This window comes from Henckelia pumila, chromosome 3 (genome assembly GCF_033568475.1).
Source record: "Henckelia pumila isolate YLH828 chromosome 3, ASM3356847v2, whole genome shotgun sequence".
In the NCBI taxonomy this organism is placed as follows: Eukaryota; Viridiplantae; Streptophyta; class Magnoliopsida; order Lamiales; family Gesneriaceae; genus Henckelia; species Henckelia pumila.
In genome coordinates, this window is record NC_133122.1 from 194,825,413 (window position 1) to 194,843,056 (window position 17,644).

General features: G+C 31.9%; 1 protein-coding gene across 1 annotated transcript; it reads right to left on the reverse strand.

The window, feature by feature from the left end:
- Window positions 1-1,713: 1,713 nt before the first annotated feature.
- On the reverse strand, window positions 1,714-12,574 carry LOC140886094 (probable LRR receptor-like serine/threonine-protein kinase At1g56140). Its single transcript, XM_073292599.1, has 24 exons — window positions 12,205-12,574; window positions 8,796-8,973; window positions 8,556-8,627; window positions 8,353-8,424; window positions 8,191-8,262; window positions 7,684-7,755; window positions 7,157-7,228; window positions 6,963-7,034; window positions 6,764-6,835; window positions 6,597-6,671; window positions 6,422-6,493; window positions 6,122-6,193; window positions 5,951-6,016; window positions 5,517-5,582; window positions 5,345-5,389; window positions 5,136-5,200; window positions 4,265-4,641; window positions 3,911-4,103; window positions 3,659-3,823; window positions 3,346-3,464; window positions 2,966-3,182; window positions 2,646-2,877; window positions 2,402-2,552; window positions 1,714-2,315 (listed from the first exon to the last, which is right to left on the reverse strand). Exons 1-24 carry the CDS (start codon window positions 12,338-12,340, stop codon window positions 1,941-1,943), a joined length of 3,108 nt encoding a protein of 1,035 aa, XP_073148700.1. The 5' UTR covers window positions 12,341-12,574; the 3' UTR covers window positions 1,714-1,940.
- Between the last annotated feature and the right edge of the window lie 5,070 nt (window positions 12,575-17,644).

The following is a 17,644-nucleotide window of genomic DNA, read 5'->3' on the forward strand; positions in this document are numbered from 1 at the left end:
TTCAAATTCCTTTTGATGAACTTCTTTTTCCTTATTAAAAAACAAATTTAAAAAAAAAAACTTTCTTAGGTCTATAAAAAAATATTATCATTATTAAATATTATTAATAAAGAAGAGATTTTAAACATAATATGTGAAACAATTTTTTGTTAATATCAAATAACATTAATTTTAATTATTAAAATCTATTATTAAATAACATTCGTCAAGTATCACAATGGAATTCTAAATCCACATATTTAAAATATGTTTCCAACCTTCCCAAGTCCGTTAAATCTCATATATTTGTAGGAAGATTTGAAACATTTTAAATAAAAATAAAAACTGTTCTGAGACCGTATTACGAATTAATTTTGTGAGACGGGTTTTAAGTTCGATTGATCCATAAAAAATGTTGTTTTTGGTTCAAAATTATTATTTTTCACTCTATAAATAGATCTAGGGGTGGTAAAAATTCCCGAAATCACATCTCATTCTCATCCCGAAAAAATCTCTACCCGACATTTTTTCGACCCGAATTTTTGGGATTTTTCTCGTACCGATTAATATAATGAGAGGATCGGGAATAAAACCTTATCCCGACGGAATTCTCTACTCGTCCCGAAATAATATTATAATATATTTTATTAATAATTTTTATAATAGATTGAGCTAAATATTATTGTGTTTTTACTCATATAATAATTAATTGTGGATTTAATTCGCATAATTATTTATTGTTGAAATAATCGAATAGTAGAAATGAAATAACATTTTTTGTGTATTTTTTTAAAAAAATTAAATTAATAATTTAATTAATTCATATTTATAATAATATAATTAGAACAAATAATAGAATAAGATAAGTAATTTGACAATCTATTTAACAAAATTTATCTAGTAATTTATATCCGAACATTTTATTAATAATTATTCGATGCATATTATGATGTTCTTCTTTTGACAAAACTTTGAAACATTATCCGAAATATTTTAATATTATATGTTTTAAGTTGAATATTTATTTTTTATTTAAAAATATAAATTTCTCAATATTATTTTTTTTATAAAATAATCACATTGTTTATGGTTTTTTGAACGAAATCTTGAAAATGAAAAAAAAAATCCGGGATTTCCTCTTCCTACTCAACGAGATTCTGAATATTCAAAAAAATGTTTAAATAAGTTCAGTCTTTTTAAGTTTTTTTATTTTTTATTTTTTAAAAAAAAAACAGAAGCATTTTTTGTGTTTGGATATATGTTGAAAAAACTAAAAGTGCTTTTGTTTTAATTTTTAAATAGAACTAGAAACAAAAGACCAACCAAAAATTCTGTCTTCTAAAAAAATGAAGTGCTTTTTTAAAACTACTTTTGTAAACAATACGTATTTAAAAAAACACTTTTTAAAAAAAAAAATGTTTTTAGTCTGTTGGCTTCTCCAATCAAATGGACTCTTTAAAGAATGGATGCTCTCAAGTCTCAACATATATGCATATGACCTGATTGGCTGATTCAATGATGCAACAATGTATGTTTCACAATAAATTCTCATAATAAAAATAATAATAATTTCACGCATCAATAAATCATGATATATAATTATCTGAAACAACTCGATAATTTCACAAGAAACCAATCTATTACCACACATGTAACACAATTTAGACTTTATTGATAAGAATCGATCCTATTTAACTAATAGCTTTTGATTATTTGGTACTCAGGTCTCAAGTTTGGATTAAAAAAAATCTCTTCCCAACGGAAAGCGAAAAAAGAATATAAACTATTTCATACGGATGTCTTACAATACATTTTATTCTTTTATGTACACGATCATGTTTTGTACATATTAATAGCTCTCCAATTCTTGAAAAATCATCCTTCTATATATTACAAAACACCCATGAAAACATTAGGAGAAGACAGAAATAGTGTGGAAAATAATTGGAATCGAGAATCCATCATCTGCCCTCACCAATAACCTCATGAAGTATGGGTTTAGCAGGATCTGTGGGTGAATAAGTAACTGAGCGCCCCGACACCATGGTCGTGCTATTTGTCGAATTGAAACGGCTGTTATCCGTGTCTGATACAAATGTTGTCTCATCATTAAACTTCCAGTCTGTTAGATAACTAGGCTTTGTGGCAACAGAAGGCACCTCGACATCTCCAGAAAGCATGGCAACCACACGAGACATAGAGGGACGTAGGCCAGGGGATGCTTGAGTGCATAGAAGAGCTACACCGATGATTGTTCTTACTTCATCAGGGTTGAAAATGTGTAAAGAAGGGTCGACCAGCTCGATTTCTTTGTCACTTTCATGAAGGCTCCATGCCTGAAATTTCGCACTCATTAAGGGAAGCTATATTCGGTCTGCTGATAATATGCACAAAGGTTTGAAAACTATAAGAAGAACAATACCCATTCAAGAAGATATATCTTATCTATTTCCAAACTCGAGTCAGAGTTTGGCCTTCCGCTGATTATCTCCAGAGCTACAACCCCGAAGCTGAATACATCGGCCTTTTCTGTGAGATGTCCGCGCATGGCGTACTCCGGAGCAAGATACCCACTGCCAGAGTTTTTTCATTAAAAAACAATCGAGTTGAGAGACATGCTTTGCCTTTGGGTCCTAATTATTAAGAGAGAGAACTTAGAATCTTACATTGTTCCTGCAACTCGAGTGCTTATATGGGTCTGTTTGTCATCATACAATTTGGCGAGGCCAAAATCTGAAATTTTTGGAGTGAGATCATGATCAAGCAGAATGTTGCTGGCCTTCACATCTCTGTGCACGATTTTCAGGCGAGATTCTTCGTGTAGATAAGTTAGACCCCTGGCCACTCCCAAGCATATGTCATAGCGTGTCGGCCAATCAAGATATAAACTTTTAGTCCCTGTTCCACAAACAGTCAACTTAAATTCCAGTTCAAAAGCTAGCTCTAGTTTAAAATATAATATGAACCTTCAAACATCGTGTTATACCGATTCCAAATAGTAGTTGATCAAGACTCTTATTTTCGAGATACTCGTATACAAGCAATCTCTTATTCCCTTCAATGCAACATCCATACAATTTAACAAGGTTACGATGTTGCACAGCAGAAATAGTAGCAATCTCGGCCACAAACTGACTCTTTCCTTGATGCGATCCCACAGACAATTGTTTAACCGCAACTTCTCTTCCATCAGCAAGTGTTCCCTATTAGCCGATGAAAGAACGTAACTTAAGTTTCTCTGTTCAAGAATAAGATATATTTGTCCACAATTTCATGATTGTGGTGTAAAAAAAAACAAATAAACATAATGTGAACAAGGAAAAACAGAACAAGACATATTGAGGTGACTTAAAATATCATTTTTACCTTGTAAACGGGTCCAAATCCTCCCTCCCCCAGCTTATTGACAGGACTGAAGTCATCTGTTGCAGTTTTAAGTTCAGTATAACTGAACGTGTAAGGCCGTGTATCAATCCCCAATAACTCTGCAAATTCATAGAAACATGTTGCTATCTTTCGGTTTGGCACAATGATGAACTCTTGATTTGGCTATTGATTTTCTTCCATGATTTTAAGCCTATTAATTACTTTTTTTATTGAAAAAACAGGAAAACAGATGCAGGCATCTGATTTGTCCCACGTTGAACTTAAATAGTCTACTGCATTCTTCCGTTCATACCTTCATCCTCAAAGTCTCTCTGCATTTTCCTTCTCCAGAAAAGGTAGGATATCGCAAGAATTGAAAGCAAGCTTGCGGCTCCAACTGCAGCAGAAATCCCCACGATAAGGCCAGTTCGGTTCTTCTTCGGAAGGGGAGGTTCGTTTGAAACAGATGGAACGAAATCTGTATACCATATGGTGGTTAATTGACATGAAGAAATTAAGGTAGAAATTTTACATGGGTAGTCATGTTATAGGGAGTTGTACCTACCTGGAGTTACATTTATTGCTTGTATTAAAGGTCCATAAGTACCCTGTGCAGGTACACAGCAAGTTCCTTTTCCAGCCCAAAACAGATGGATTTCGAGATAGTTTTCCGAAACTTTGGCTTTGAATTCCTTCGGAACAGCTCTTAAAGAGCCAACCTCTTTTTGTATGTCAAAGTCTTTCAACTCTAGATTCCCCTGGAGAACATAAATAACGGAAACAACTAAGGAAAACGGGCACCCATCGATTCTCCCTTCTTTTTTTTTATTTTATTACAGTGGATAAATTATAACTTAGTTCATTAAAAACACGGAAAGAATAAGATTCTTTAGCGGTTTCTTTTTTTATTTTGTAATACCTGGACATATATATCAAAAACACGTCGTCCAAGACTCTTCCAAGTCCTACTACCGAAGATTTCTATCTCTGCAAACTGGAGTTTCACGGTGTAGTTACCATTCTCTAGGCCTAAGCCATAGTATCTTAACGATCCAGGAGAAAGTCGAGCGGTTTGGAACAACTCCGGGTCCAAAGTATTTGTAAATTGGTACAAAGAGGAGGTTTGATATCGTGGATTCGAACTATCAGAAGGCAGGCCAGCATTGCTCACTGCCCATCTGCCGGTACTGGTCATGTAATATGTTGCTGGACCAAGAGTTTCATTATCCCTTTCGTACACAGTCTGGTCGGAAGAACGAATTGGTGGGCCCCCACATTTAACTGAAAAGCTGGAATCTACAAACCACCACAAGAAAAAACGAATACATTTCATTGCCAAAGCAACTTCTTAACATTTGCACTACACTTGGTGATTCATCACAACTTTTGCAGGTGGCAGACAAAACACATCTCCTTCTAAGTACAAAGCAATCGAACAACTACACACTTGACAAAAAACAGTCTAGGAAAAAGTATATTTCCACGTTTAAGAATTATATTGTGAACTACTTAAAACATGAATTTGGAGAACTCGGTTTCTTATTTATATCATTTTTGGATTTCTTGCTTACTCTCCATTTTTCACATCAGAAGTAGGCTGCAGGACATCTCGTATTAACTTCATATAAGTCAATAAGTCTAGCATATCTCAAATTGAACCAAGTCTCTTCCATCCCACACAAAGTTCATAATATTGAATTCACCAAGAAAAATGGATTCATCATCGAACACTTGGAATATTTTGTAATCCGTAACCTCCCTGTAGGTTGAACAAGAAATATGCCACTTACAAATAGGTGATCCTCGTCTGCAAGGAAAATTCCTCTGAAGGCAATCCAATCCAGAAGGCAAAACACTAAAAATCAGAAGAGTGATTAGCAATGATGTGTACGACCAAAAAGATACACAGCAGAATGACCCCAAAAAAAAAAAGGATACACAACAGATGCATAAAAACCAAGGGACAATGTCACCAGAAGCAGTATCTTAAATTATTCACCTTTGGTTGGAACCACCAATCGTGAAGTTGTTGCCAACTAAATTACTACAACAGAAAAAGATAACTATGTCAATGCCAGAAACGGAAGAATTAGAAGGCCACAAAAAAAAAGACCAAAATTGTGAAAAGGAAGAATGTAGAATTTGCATATTTTGGATTTGGCCAATCATACATCTGTAGATTTTGCTGGCTGACCCAAGAAGGAAAGCTCCTAGATAATTCATTGTATGATAAATCTCTGCAAGTAAGCACAAAAGGTTGTAAGGCGTGCATTAATAGCGTTGATAAGTTATACTTTTGCTCTATAGCACAAGGTTTAAATATTGTTGGACCACGTAAAGTAGTATTGCTGTTTGTTTAGAAGCATATTTTGCTTAAGGTTTCACATTTAGGAATGTCAAATATGGAGTTTAAATCTATGCTCAACCATCCAAACATGCTACTGAATACGCAAGTTCTGAACTATTAGCCCGCTTATAATGAGCATGATATAACCAATTGCATCTTGATTGCCACATAATGGTAAGGACTAGAATCAGTGGCATCGAAATGACTTGAAGGAAGACCAATTTTATCTAAGATATTAAAATCTATAAATGAACTAACACATTTTGGAGTGATGAAATCTTTTGGGCTGGCAGCACTCCAGTGAACTTGTTGGAACCCAGAAACCTGAGGATGGCAGAAGGTCACCATAAGTTTCTAATTTTGTTTATTATATTTTATTGGTTAGGAATAGTTGATAGCTGAGCTCGCGATCACAAGTAAATATCTTACAAGCTAGTAATTCTTTGAAGATTGAGAAGAAATTCCGGTAGTCCTCCCGTCAAATTGTTGAAGCTCAAGTCCCTGAAACATTTTTTTTAAAAAAAAAATTGAAAGGATGTCAAAATGTAAGGTTTTGATCATGATTCAAACACAAAGCATACAACATGCTACAAAAAATTATAGTTGTATCAGGGTAATCCCTTCTACAGCATTGATTTGCTGCTCTGAGGACTAAAATATGCTCGGCTGGAGTGACGTTGTTCAGTCTTGAAATGTTTTTGCAAATCATCCTAGAACAGGGATACTTACAGGAGTTGCAAATTGCCGAATTGCCCAAAGAACGAAGGTATAGAACCAGAAACATTATTGTTCCGCAAAACTCTGTGCAACAAGCCATTAATGTTTAGAACTTGCACCCGATGAATCACAGTCAATAACACACCAGGCCATAAAATTGTTTGAAATTATGCCTTTGTTTCCTTACAATGAGGCCAGACGAGTAGGCGTATTTCGTAGGAAATCCAAAGAAGAACTCCCATTAGATATATCGCTTATTCTCCTGAGCATCAAATTCGAACAAATAGATTAACTTCTGCTTAACAAGAAGGAAAATATTCTAAAACACAGGGAAAAAATTTTGGCTCGACTCACAAGTCCTCCAAAGAACTTAAATTGGAAAAGGATGATGGTATTGAACCTTGAAATGAATTTCCCTGAAACCTCCTGTAGAATTTTGTAAAAAGAGCAAGTAACAAATTGTAAAATGGTCGCAAAGTTATTAGCTATTGAAAGTACCAAGAGGTAAAGAGGTTAAATTATCAAGCCAGAAGACAAGTCCAAGTTTTCTCACAGAGCAATGAGTTTCGTCCAATTTCCGATGAAGTCAGGTATCTCGCCGGTAAGGTCATTGTCTGATGCCCAACTGAAACCCCAACATTTATTTCCAGTAAGTGTGATCTTAGAGAGTTGGATAAAAAAAACATAGATTGCATGCATCCGGATCAAAGATGAAAAAGGCGACGGATCATAAATTAGTGCTCTTACACTCTCGCCAAGCTCGTCAGATTAGCAAATGATGGGGGTATCGGACCACTAACACCGGCACTATCAAAGTATCTGGCAAGATGGAAAAACGAAGAAATAAGAAAAAAGTTGACCATGATATTTTTAGGTTGCCACCCAGAGATACATAGGCTTCACATAAAACAATGAAATAAGATAAATAGACAGGGTGTTGTTAGCACTCAGCTATGAAAAAAGCAATCCTTTATGTCTCAACAGATAAAACTTGCATGTTTTAGCTAAATTTTCGTAAAATAGAAATTTCCCAAAACCATTTCTGTCGGCAAGCGTGAAATCCTAAGTCCGCACCTGTTCCTCCATTCCATGAGAGTATTGCAACTTAAGTCAATGCAATATTAATTCATGCAATGAGCGCCAATGGAAACGAAAGAAACATGGAACTTTCCGAAAGTGTTCAATCGTCACTAATATCGTAGATTTAGCCAACTAACATTAAAACAAGTCAAAAACAGTACCATTCAAAAAATGGTGAGTGTTTCAGAACATACATCTGTTCTAATCTTGATAAGTTTCCAAGTTCAGGTGGTAAAGGGCCAGAGAAGTTGTTTGTGCCGAAGGCTCTGCACGTTAGACATAAAAAAATTAACCCCGTATATATGAATAAAAAGTACGTTAGGATTTTCCGATTCTCTAAGCAAATAAGTTCTCCATTATATTGCTGGATAAATTTTGAAGTGCTAGAAACATAGTGTTCAAAAAATGCAATACAAACATGATTTACATGCTTCGACTATTAACTGCAGCACCTATTTACACAAAACCATAGAACTAAAACTCATGTTAATAACTCTTTTTTAGATTACAATCATCGGCTCTTTATATAACTGAAAATATGAGAGATTTGATAGGAAATATTTTCTAAAACTAAATAGAAATGAGCACATATCAAAGATAAATCAAAATTAATCGTATCACATACGATTCTAAAATTGCTCCATGAACACAAGGAAATTACTTCACGGCTCAAACATTTATAGACACTAAAGAGGCCTTACATTGATCTTAGGTCAGACAGTAGACCGAGTTCCTTCGGAAGCTCCCCCGACAATGCATTTATGCCAAGACTCCTAATAATATCAAACGATAATTTTTAAACTTTGTCCAATTAAAAACTGGCAGTTGACAAACAAGATGTAAAGCATGTAAAGGTTGCTCACAAATACTGCATGCGAGTGAGAGTACCGATGGTTGCAGGGATGGGACCTGTTAAATAGTTTTGACCCAAATTTCTGCAAAAAATGAGAAAATGCCCGTTTTAGTATCAGCATAGCACAGAAACAAAATGAGATGTAGTTCTTATGGACCAAAAAAAGGGTTATATAGTTCATTTTTCAGAAACAAATTCAGGAGTTAGCCATACAAATCAGTGAGATAAGTCAGATTCCAGATCTCATCAGGAAAAGGACCAGCAACATCCAATGCATAAACTCTCCTGTTCGATCAATAAATAAGATCATTTAGTCGGTCAGTTTTTGCACTTGGGATGCATAGGACGATATATATCTATCAAACTCAACCAAATAAACAGGAAAAAGGTGACATTGTTCTCAAATGATTTAATTTTCATGCTACGTTAAGTAATCTCAAAGTTTTCACTTACAGAGCAGTAACATGACAGGTAGCACCATTGTCAAAGGTACAAGTACATTTGATACCCGGATTAATGTTCGCTATTTGAGTTGAGTCAATTGCAATTCCGCTACATAACTGGCCACTAATGTTCCACTGATCTGAAGCCGAAATTTGCCATCTCCGGAACAGAGAGTTTATAGCTATTTCTGCACAAATCAGATGAGATCTATTTCATTTCGTTGTAAAAAGTATGTTCTTGATAAGGTCATTGAAAACAAAATGAGCAAGCAGATTATTTTTTCCAGAAATTAATGGCTCATTCGTCAGTGAAAATTTCCCAGCTGATTCCCCTTAACAATATGTCTACGGTTCATCATCACAGGACAATTATGTACACAAACATAGTAGTACTCAGAATATCTATGATAACTCTTCAGTCTTCACTTCTCCGTAAAAATACACAATTTTGTCACAGTGAGACCTTCAGACATGTGAATTCTCCTGACAAAGATGGATGACCAAATTCTTCCCATTGGATTCTAATAACATATTGCAACTAGATTTTTTTGAACAAAATTAAAGCTCTCTGTTATCATTGTTCGGTCACAACCCATGAAAGAAAATATCATTGCGCTTCACAATCACAACGTAAGTTGTCCAAAAATCGTCTTTAGCCATTGGAAATAGTGATCCTAAAAATCCTGAGGCACAGCAAATTGCTGCAACCAGCATAGTGATTAGTGCATGGTACAGGATCACAAGGTTTGCTTGTGTTGTTGCTTCGATTTGGTTATAGATAAAGTTTGAACCAGACCAAAATTTTCAATTTTATTCAATAATGAACCAAATCAAACAATGAATTATTAATAATCAAACCTAGATTCTTGGATAAAGAATAAAATAAAATAACCTATTTCTCTGTTTGGTTGGGTTTGAACTATGGAAAAAAAAAATTCAAATAAATATTTTCTTATTTTTAAAATAAATTCTAAATTCTGGTTATTATAAGACATATCAATATGTACACAAAGACCAAAACATTTGACAAAAATCACCATCATTAATTTTTTTTTCTATCAAACTAATTTAACGTATTTTTATGAAAATTTATATCTTTACATAATTACCATAATGATAACATAAATTAAGGGTTAGTCTGTGTTACATCGGGAGTATTACTCAAACTGAACTTTAACATTTTCTTTCACTTCTTGTCTTTATTATTATCCAAGTAATCTGATATTTATGGAAATATGGATAAATAATTAAAATTATAAATTTTCCTATAAATATGTTTTATTTTATTTTATTTACAAACTCTAGCCCTATAATAATATCTGTGCTTTTAAATATATCTATATATATACATATATATGTATAACATACATTAATATTATTCATAAAAAGGTAAAACATTGATTAAACTTTAAAATACCAAATTTCTAACTAAACTAATATAATATTGGTAGGACCCATATCATTAAGCAATCACTTCTCCACCGAATTGAACAATATCAATGTTTTTAAATAAACCAACTTATACTGTAATAAACCTATAACAGAATATTATGCGTAATATTTTGATTTGTTATTAAAATTTCCTTTCAACTGAAAAATCTGAAGAAAAAAAAACTTCATACATCAAATTCAATTTCTTGTGGAAGTATTAAAATATTATCAAATTTCATCTTTTATATTAGCTCTACCTACTTTACAATGACATCAATTAAATTATGATACTATTAGGATAAAATTCTTAGTTTTGGTAATAACAAACAACATCGAGCTGTTTTAGGAACCATATGCTCTTTTATTGTAATAACAGGTTTCGAGCTAAATGTCCTAAACCCAAGCTCTATTCTCCGATCAAGGTTCTAGCCGGACTACTTGGTTAACGAGCTAGACTTCCTTTATAGAAGATACTCAACAGTTTTTGTACTTCAAGCTGCTTCCGAGAATTAATTTAACATTCATTATTTAATAAAATAGTCTATTATCATAACTTTATCAGCATAATTTTGTCATAAGAAACCTAAATCATATAAAATAATCTATATAAGTTTTTATTTTAATTAATTTTGGAAACATTATATATATATAATTTTTTAAATTTTTTTTCATATGCACGCATCGCGTGCTAAAGACACTAGGTATAATTATTTTTCTGGTTCAAGTATCAAAGTATTTTAGTTAAAACTTTGATATCTTAAATTTTGGTCAATGTTTTACATTTTCATGAATATTATCAATATGTGTTTATACATACATACATACATACATATATATATATATATTTAAAAACATTAGATATTATTATAGGGTTATAGTTTGTAAATAAAATTTATTCAATACAAAAAATTATAATTTTATAAATATTAGATATTCTTGGATTATAATAATAATAAATAATAAAGGCAAGAAGTGAACGAAATTTTAGAGTTTAATTTGAGTAATAGCTAATGTAAGATATTTAGTCACTAAATTTAAATAGACAAAATAGGGGACAATATGTAGGAGAGGATTGCACTAAGTAGAAACCACGTTATTATAGAACATTTTAATGTATTTTATTTGATTGCAAAATTAAAAGGGAAAATTGTTAAAAATACCGGCCTGTTTGCTTTTGGTTTGGTTTCTCCCCCCCCCCCCCCCCCCCAAGTACTCTAAACCTTGAAACAAATTTAGTTTTCTTGGTTTGGTTGACTTAAAAAAATGGTGGAATCGTGATTGACTAAAAACCAATCAAAGTCGAAATGGTTTGATTTTCAGTTTGGTCTGATTTGGTTCGGTTTCGGAACACCCCACTGTCTCCCACGCCTAACCTCAATGTCAACGGTAGGTTTCTTCCACCACCAAACAAAATTGAAAAGAGGAATACATATTATATATACAAACAACTTGACAACATTCGAAAGCTACTTTACTAAAAAATTGGGTCTCGAACTCAAGACTTCGTCCCGCATTTGAGACTTTGGTGTCAGATGAGTGTACCGTACGTCAGCGTTTAAAGACAATATGCCAATATGTAATTTGTATGATCCCACAAAACTGTCTGATGATTATCACAAAATCTTCGAAACTAACTATGGTTGAATTCATTAATCATCTGTTAAAAAAATTTATTTTGCTTTTATATTTTGATTCAAAGATTTGAAGGTACATATGTATATATATATACTTTGATAAATAAACATTTTTATATCATATATATCTTTGTTAATTATAACAAAATATTGGATCTAAAATAACTTAGATACCAGAGGCAAAAAGTTAACAAACCAGAGGAATTATGGAATTGATCATCAAATTTTCAGTGCGGGAAGTCCGGAACCATATAAAATTTCAAGAAATCTTAAAGCCAACAGATGAATTATAAAAATTAAAATTAAAATCAACCAAAATCACAATCCACAGAATACACACAGAATGATGCTAACCTTCCCGAGGATCGATTGTGGCATTAGTACTGACGTTCTGAGCTCGAACTGTGAGCCCGAATGCTGCGGCAGACAACAAGAACAGAAGGGTCTGCACCGGTGGCGCACACCGCCGATTAGATGGCGGCGCCGCCATGTAACAGTGGCACAATTTGGGTGGCAAGAAGAAGAGCTGAAAGAATCGAATGGAAGGTGGAGTGGAGAGATTATTGCATCCACTTTCGAACTTTGGAATTTGGATTAGAGAACAGCAAATCCAACTCAACTTTTGTATCCAAGTTCAATATATATGAATTTTTATTGCTGTTTTTTTAAATATAATTTAAAGAAATGAATTGTTACTGTTTATTTTACTATTTGTGACTGAGAATCTTTAATTTTTTGAATATTTCAATCCACATTATGGTGCTAGCTGCGTGGCCCGTTCCCACGAGGTGCAAGTGCATATTTCTCGTTCAATTTAGCCTCTGAATTTAAAATTATATTATGTATATATATATATATGTGTGTGAAATTCGTCTCATGATCAATTTAAAAATATTATTAAATAAAACATGATAAGATAGGTGTGGTTTAGACTTGTCTTGAGTCTCTTGACCATCTTTTATTTATAAAAGTCTTCCTCAAAATTTAATAATCTGTATATGTATCAGTCAACTAGAAATGTCAAAACGGATTAGTGGTGTAGAGTGGTTTACACTCATCGCGGGACGGATCAATCCGACGGGCCTAACCTATTTTGGCTTTGACAGATTAGTGGTGTAGAGTGGTTTACACTCATCGCGGGACGGATCAATCCGACGGGCCTAACCTATTTTGGCACCTCTGCAGTCAACTTAGTTTCAATTCATTTACATTTTATTACATAGTTTCGACAATGTTTCGAACGCTACGAGTTTCGACAATGTTTCGATAAAATTATGATGTATGGATGTTTAAAATGTTTGGATCGATGTAATTCATTTGCTTTTGCTAAGAGGACGAGTTGAATCATTGCATTAAAAATACTGTAGAAATATAAGTTTCTATAGTTTCAAACAAACATTTATTTGCATTAATTAGCATATGAAGAGTTTTTTTAAAAAAAATTAAAAAATAAATATCTTAATACTGAAAATATCTAAGAGCCATTCTTCTGTCATCTGCACTTATCCCTTTCTCATTTAATTCCTTGTACTTTTCATCAATCGATGCTTGAAAATTTCAGAGATTAATTTTGAAATATTTGTCAAAATTTTGATGAATATATATATATATATATATATATATATAGATTAGATAGATTAAAAGTGAAAAGAAAAAATATATATAAATACACCTCATTGGCCTTGTACGTATCCTCGATTTAGCATCTGACAATTAAACGCCCACATTGAGGGCTTGTCTTTGTTTGAATGTCAAAGATTTTGAACGTAGAAACATATGTACACACGTGCCATGTTCTTTACAAGGCAATATCATGTCATAGTTTACACAATTTGATTTTTTTTTATTAATAATTCTTATTGGATAGGAAGCCCTCTGTATTTTTTAAATATTAGAATCATAATGGTTTGTGTTTGTTTATTCAATACATCTTCTTATTTTATTTATTATATTTTTTTGACTGGTCAAATATATATACATATTTTATCAACATGTCATATTGTTTTCATAGTTAAATTATAGGGCTAACAGTATTGTAGCGATCTTTTCGCCTTCTGCTGCAAAATTGATGGTTGTCTGAGAAGGAGTGATTGTGGTTTTCTATCGTCTTTTGAATTATATAATCATCGAATCAGATGCTATCAACATGGTCAATTCTATTTCAAAAATCAAAGTTTTTCTTTTTTGCATCAGACGCTTTGTTATATCTTTTGTTCGCAACTCATATTTGCGTGCATCGAATTGGACAGTTCAAGTTTGTAAGTGTACTGTCAACCATGTCGCACATCTTCTTGCTTCTCATGGTTTATATCATGGGACAATTTTAGATTTTAAAAAGTCGCGTCATTTGTTTTCGGATCCTTCTTTAAACCACGATTTATTGACTGATTAATAGATTTCATTATCTCTCTTCAAATATATATATATATATATATATATATATATAGTAAGAATACAACATTTTTTTTTGAATTATGTGAACGCAATATTATACCTAATAATAACGATGTAACTCATATATTTTAAAACGTACATCAGCCCAATACTTTAAAACAATATTATTGATCTGAGCAAATGATGCATGCATTATATATAAGTATTAGTTGTAATTTCAAGCATCATACATTTTGTATACAAAGTATAATTAATTTCTAAGTTCTTATTTTTATGTAAAACTTGTTTTCTAATAAAAATAATGATAAGAGTCTTTTTGGTACAAAAAAAAACGACGAATTTAGAACCAACACTGTTTAATACCAAAACTCGTAGTTAATAATTTGAAATGAATGTAAAAATTGCAAAATAAATGTAACATTTGGTCGACAATAGACAAATGCTGAGCAGTCAAAAAAGAGGCCCAAATATCCCGTCAAAAAATAGGCCCAAATAAACAATGGGTCGTGGCTTTAGCGTTATTTTCAAAGCCCAGGCCCGATATCTTTCGTGGTCACCGATTCTATTACAAGAGTGTGGGTCGTGGTAATTCTGTACGTGCCTAAACACAATTGGTCTGTATCTGTTTAAAAAAACATATAACATCCTCTAAAAACAAAATAAAAAACAAAACAAAAAACAAAATAAACGTCAAAAAACATAAAACAAACATATAACGTCTCACGGGGTCAATTTAATTAAAAAGATTTTTGACCGAATCCAATCTAAAAAAAATATTAATTTTTATAACAAAAAAATTACTTTTTGCTCCAGACATGTATCGGCAGCTTGTCTCATATAATCTCCGTTACTTTTCAAAATCTTTTGTTTTTAAAAAACGGGACATAAAACTCCATTGCAAATAGGAAACATATCTCATTTTACAACAGAGTTTTTAGGATTATTCTATGTTACATCTGGATTACTTCTTTTCCATGATGTGGTCAAATGTCAATCATTGGATCATCAACACACATGTCCATTTTCATAAAACAATATGGGTTCCACGTTATCTAATGGTATTGAAATAGGAGGAGAAACATTCTCGATGTAGCATAGACTAACCCGAGTTTTTAAGTGCTTTTAATTTCATTTATAGGGTTCAATGTTTTAAAAAAATTTGTTTTTCACGCGGGTGATAATACAATTTACACCTTTTTTTTTTCTCTTCTTTGGTATTTTTAAAAATTTATTTACCTTTTCATCGCTATATATATCACAATCGATCTGGCCATGCATGCCCCGTTTCGTTTCAAATCAAGTATTTCTTTTCTCTCGGTATGTATTCCAAATTCGAAGAATCAAAATTGTTTGTAAGATTGTTTCTTTTCATTCAATGAACTGAATGTTAATTTTATCATGTTTATTCAATGAAACAAATTTATTGGTGTATGTTAATTACATTGCATAATATTTACTGCAATCCAATGATTATCATTTATTCATTTATCTAAATTTATGAGATTCATGTTTGGCCTAAACAATTTTTTTTTAATTACAATAATGACCATTAGTTTTATCATCAAGATAAGCTGATGTTATAATATATCGAAAATTGTAATGATGTTTTATTATTGAGTGGTTTTTTTGTGAGATGGTTCACGGATTGTGAGACGGGTCAACCATACTGATACTTACAATAAAACGTAATATTATGACCTAAAAAATAATATTTTTTTCATTAATAACTCAAATAAAATATATGTTTCATAAAATTGACATGTGAAATATCTCAGATGAGTTTTCGTGTTATTATATATATATGTGCTTGATGTATACCGAATATATTCATATTTTACGTGAGATTAGACACCTGTACTGGGACAACGAATAAAATGTTTGAGTAAAATAAAAACGGAGAAAGAAAAAAAAAGAAACAACAAACAATTAAAACTTTTGGAATCAATTTGAACATGAAATATAAACAGAACATAAAAATTAATCATATAAACTTATGTGAAAATATGTTACATGTTAATTTTGTGAGAAGAATTTTTTACTCGACCTGATTGATCCTAACGTGTAAAAAAATAATATTCCAAAAAGAGAAACCTACTAAAAAATAAAAATTCGTAGAATCCTAACCCTAGAGCAAAATGTAATGAAATGTGGAGTACGTTTTTTTAGGCCATTTTCCTTCCTAAAAGGAAATCTAAAACCGATTAAAAAAAGATATTTTTTATTTGTATTTTTTCAAAAGGAGACATATTATTTCTCATTCCAACCTCCTGTCTACCCTGCTTGCAGTAGTGTCAATGGTCTAAAACTTGTCTATAGTTTCCTACCACTCTACAATTATATATGAATTATGATTGATGATCTAACGGATATTTATCTGAGAATTGAGCAAAATTTTGGGTTTTAAAAAAAAATGTTCATATGTTGACGCATATCTAATTTAATTATTTTATTTTTTTTCTAGAAAAGGACCCTTAAAATTAAGTGGAAATAAAAGCCTTTTGAATAGGAACAAGAACTAGAAGTGGTCCATTGCCAGTCAAGATGAGTAATGTATACCAACTGAAAAACAAAAATTGGGGACCGAATTGAATTATCTCGCCACCAACTCTTCCTCCACCGTATTGAAGTTACAACAAAATTTTGTAAAACAATTTTACGAGTTTGTTTTATGAGAAGAATTTTTTTTTTGGATCACCCATAAAAAAATATATCTTTTTTTTTTATATCAAACGTTTTACTTTTTATTGTAAATATGAGCAGGTTTGATTCATATTATGGACAAAAATCCATGAAACCTTCTTACAAAAGTGTGTAATTCTTAAATATTAAATATTTCATATACAAGTAATAAATCATGTACTTCTATTTGTGGGATAATGCATTAAAATATCACTATTTCGGTGATTTTCTATTTATGTCTTTCGAATATTCTTTGTGTCATTTATATATATCATCCACACATTACTTTTCATAAAAAAATTCGGGACAAAAATAAAAAATCACGGAAACAATATGGTCATTTTATCATCCGTAATTTGTCTGCTACATACACACTGTCTTTAGCGAATGATAACATCATATAAATATATATATATACACTTTATTCTCTATAAAAATATGAATCATCAAAGTCGTGAGAAAGAAACGATAGGTAGTTTAATTTGATCAACACTTGATCGATAATCATGTATTCAATTCCTCCAATCAATACTTTTTCGGATGAACCTGTCACATAAAGCACAATTTATCTAGTGTTTTGCATGCTAATAGATCGATCCCGAGTTTTACCTAGTTTGTTACAAAAGGAAAGGATAGCAGTTGCCATTCCACTGGAAAAAAAAAATAATAACAATAAAAAGAGCCTTACAGTTTAGGCAAAAGCAAGCTGAGGCTAGGTAGG

What these genes read in the sequence shown, in the direction of transcription:
- LOC140886094 (XM_073292599.1), bottom strand. Translation starts at nt 12,340, where the DNA reads ATGGCGGCGCCGCCATCTAATCGGCGGTGTGCGCCACCGGTGCAGACC. An exon ending in CACAATCGATCCTCGGGAAG is followed by an intron (nt 8,974 to 12,204) that starts GTTAGCATCATT and finishes TGATTTGTGCAG; the next exon opens with AAATAGCTATAAACTCTCTG. An exon ending in AGATATATCTTCTTGAATGG is followed by an intron (nt 2,316 to 2,401) that starts GTATTGTTCTTC and finishes GCGAAATTTCAG; the next exon opens with GCATGGAGCCTTCATGAAAG.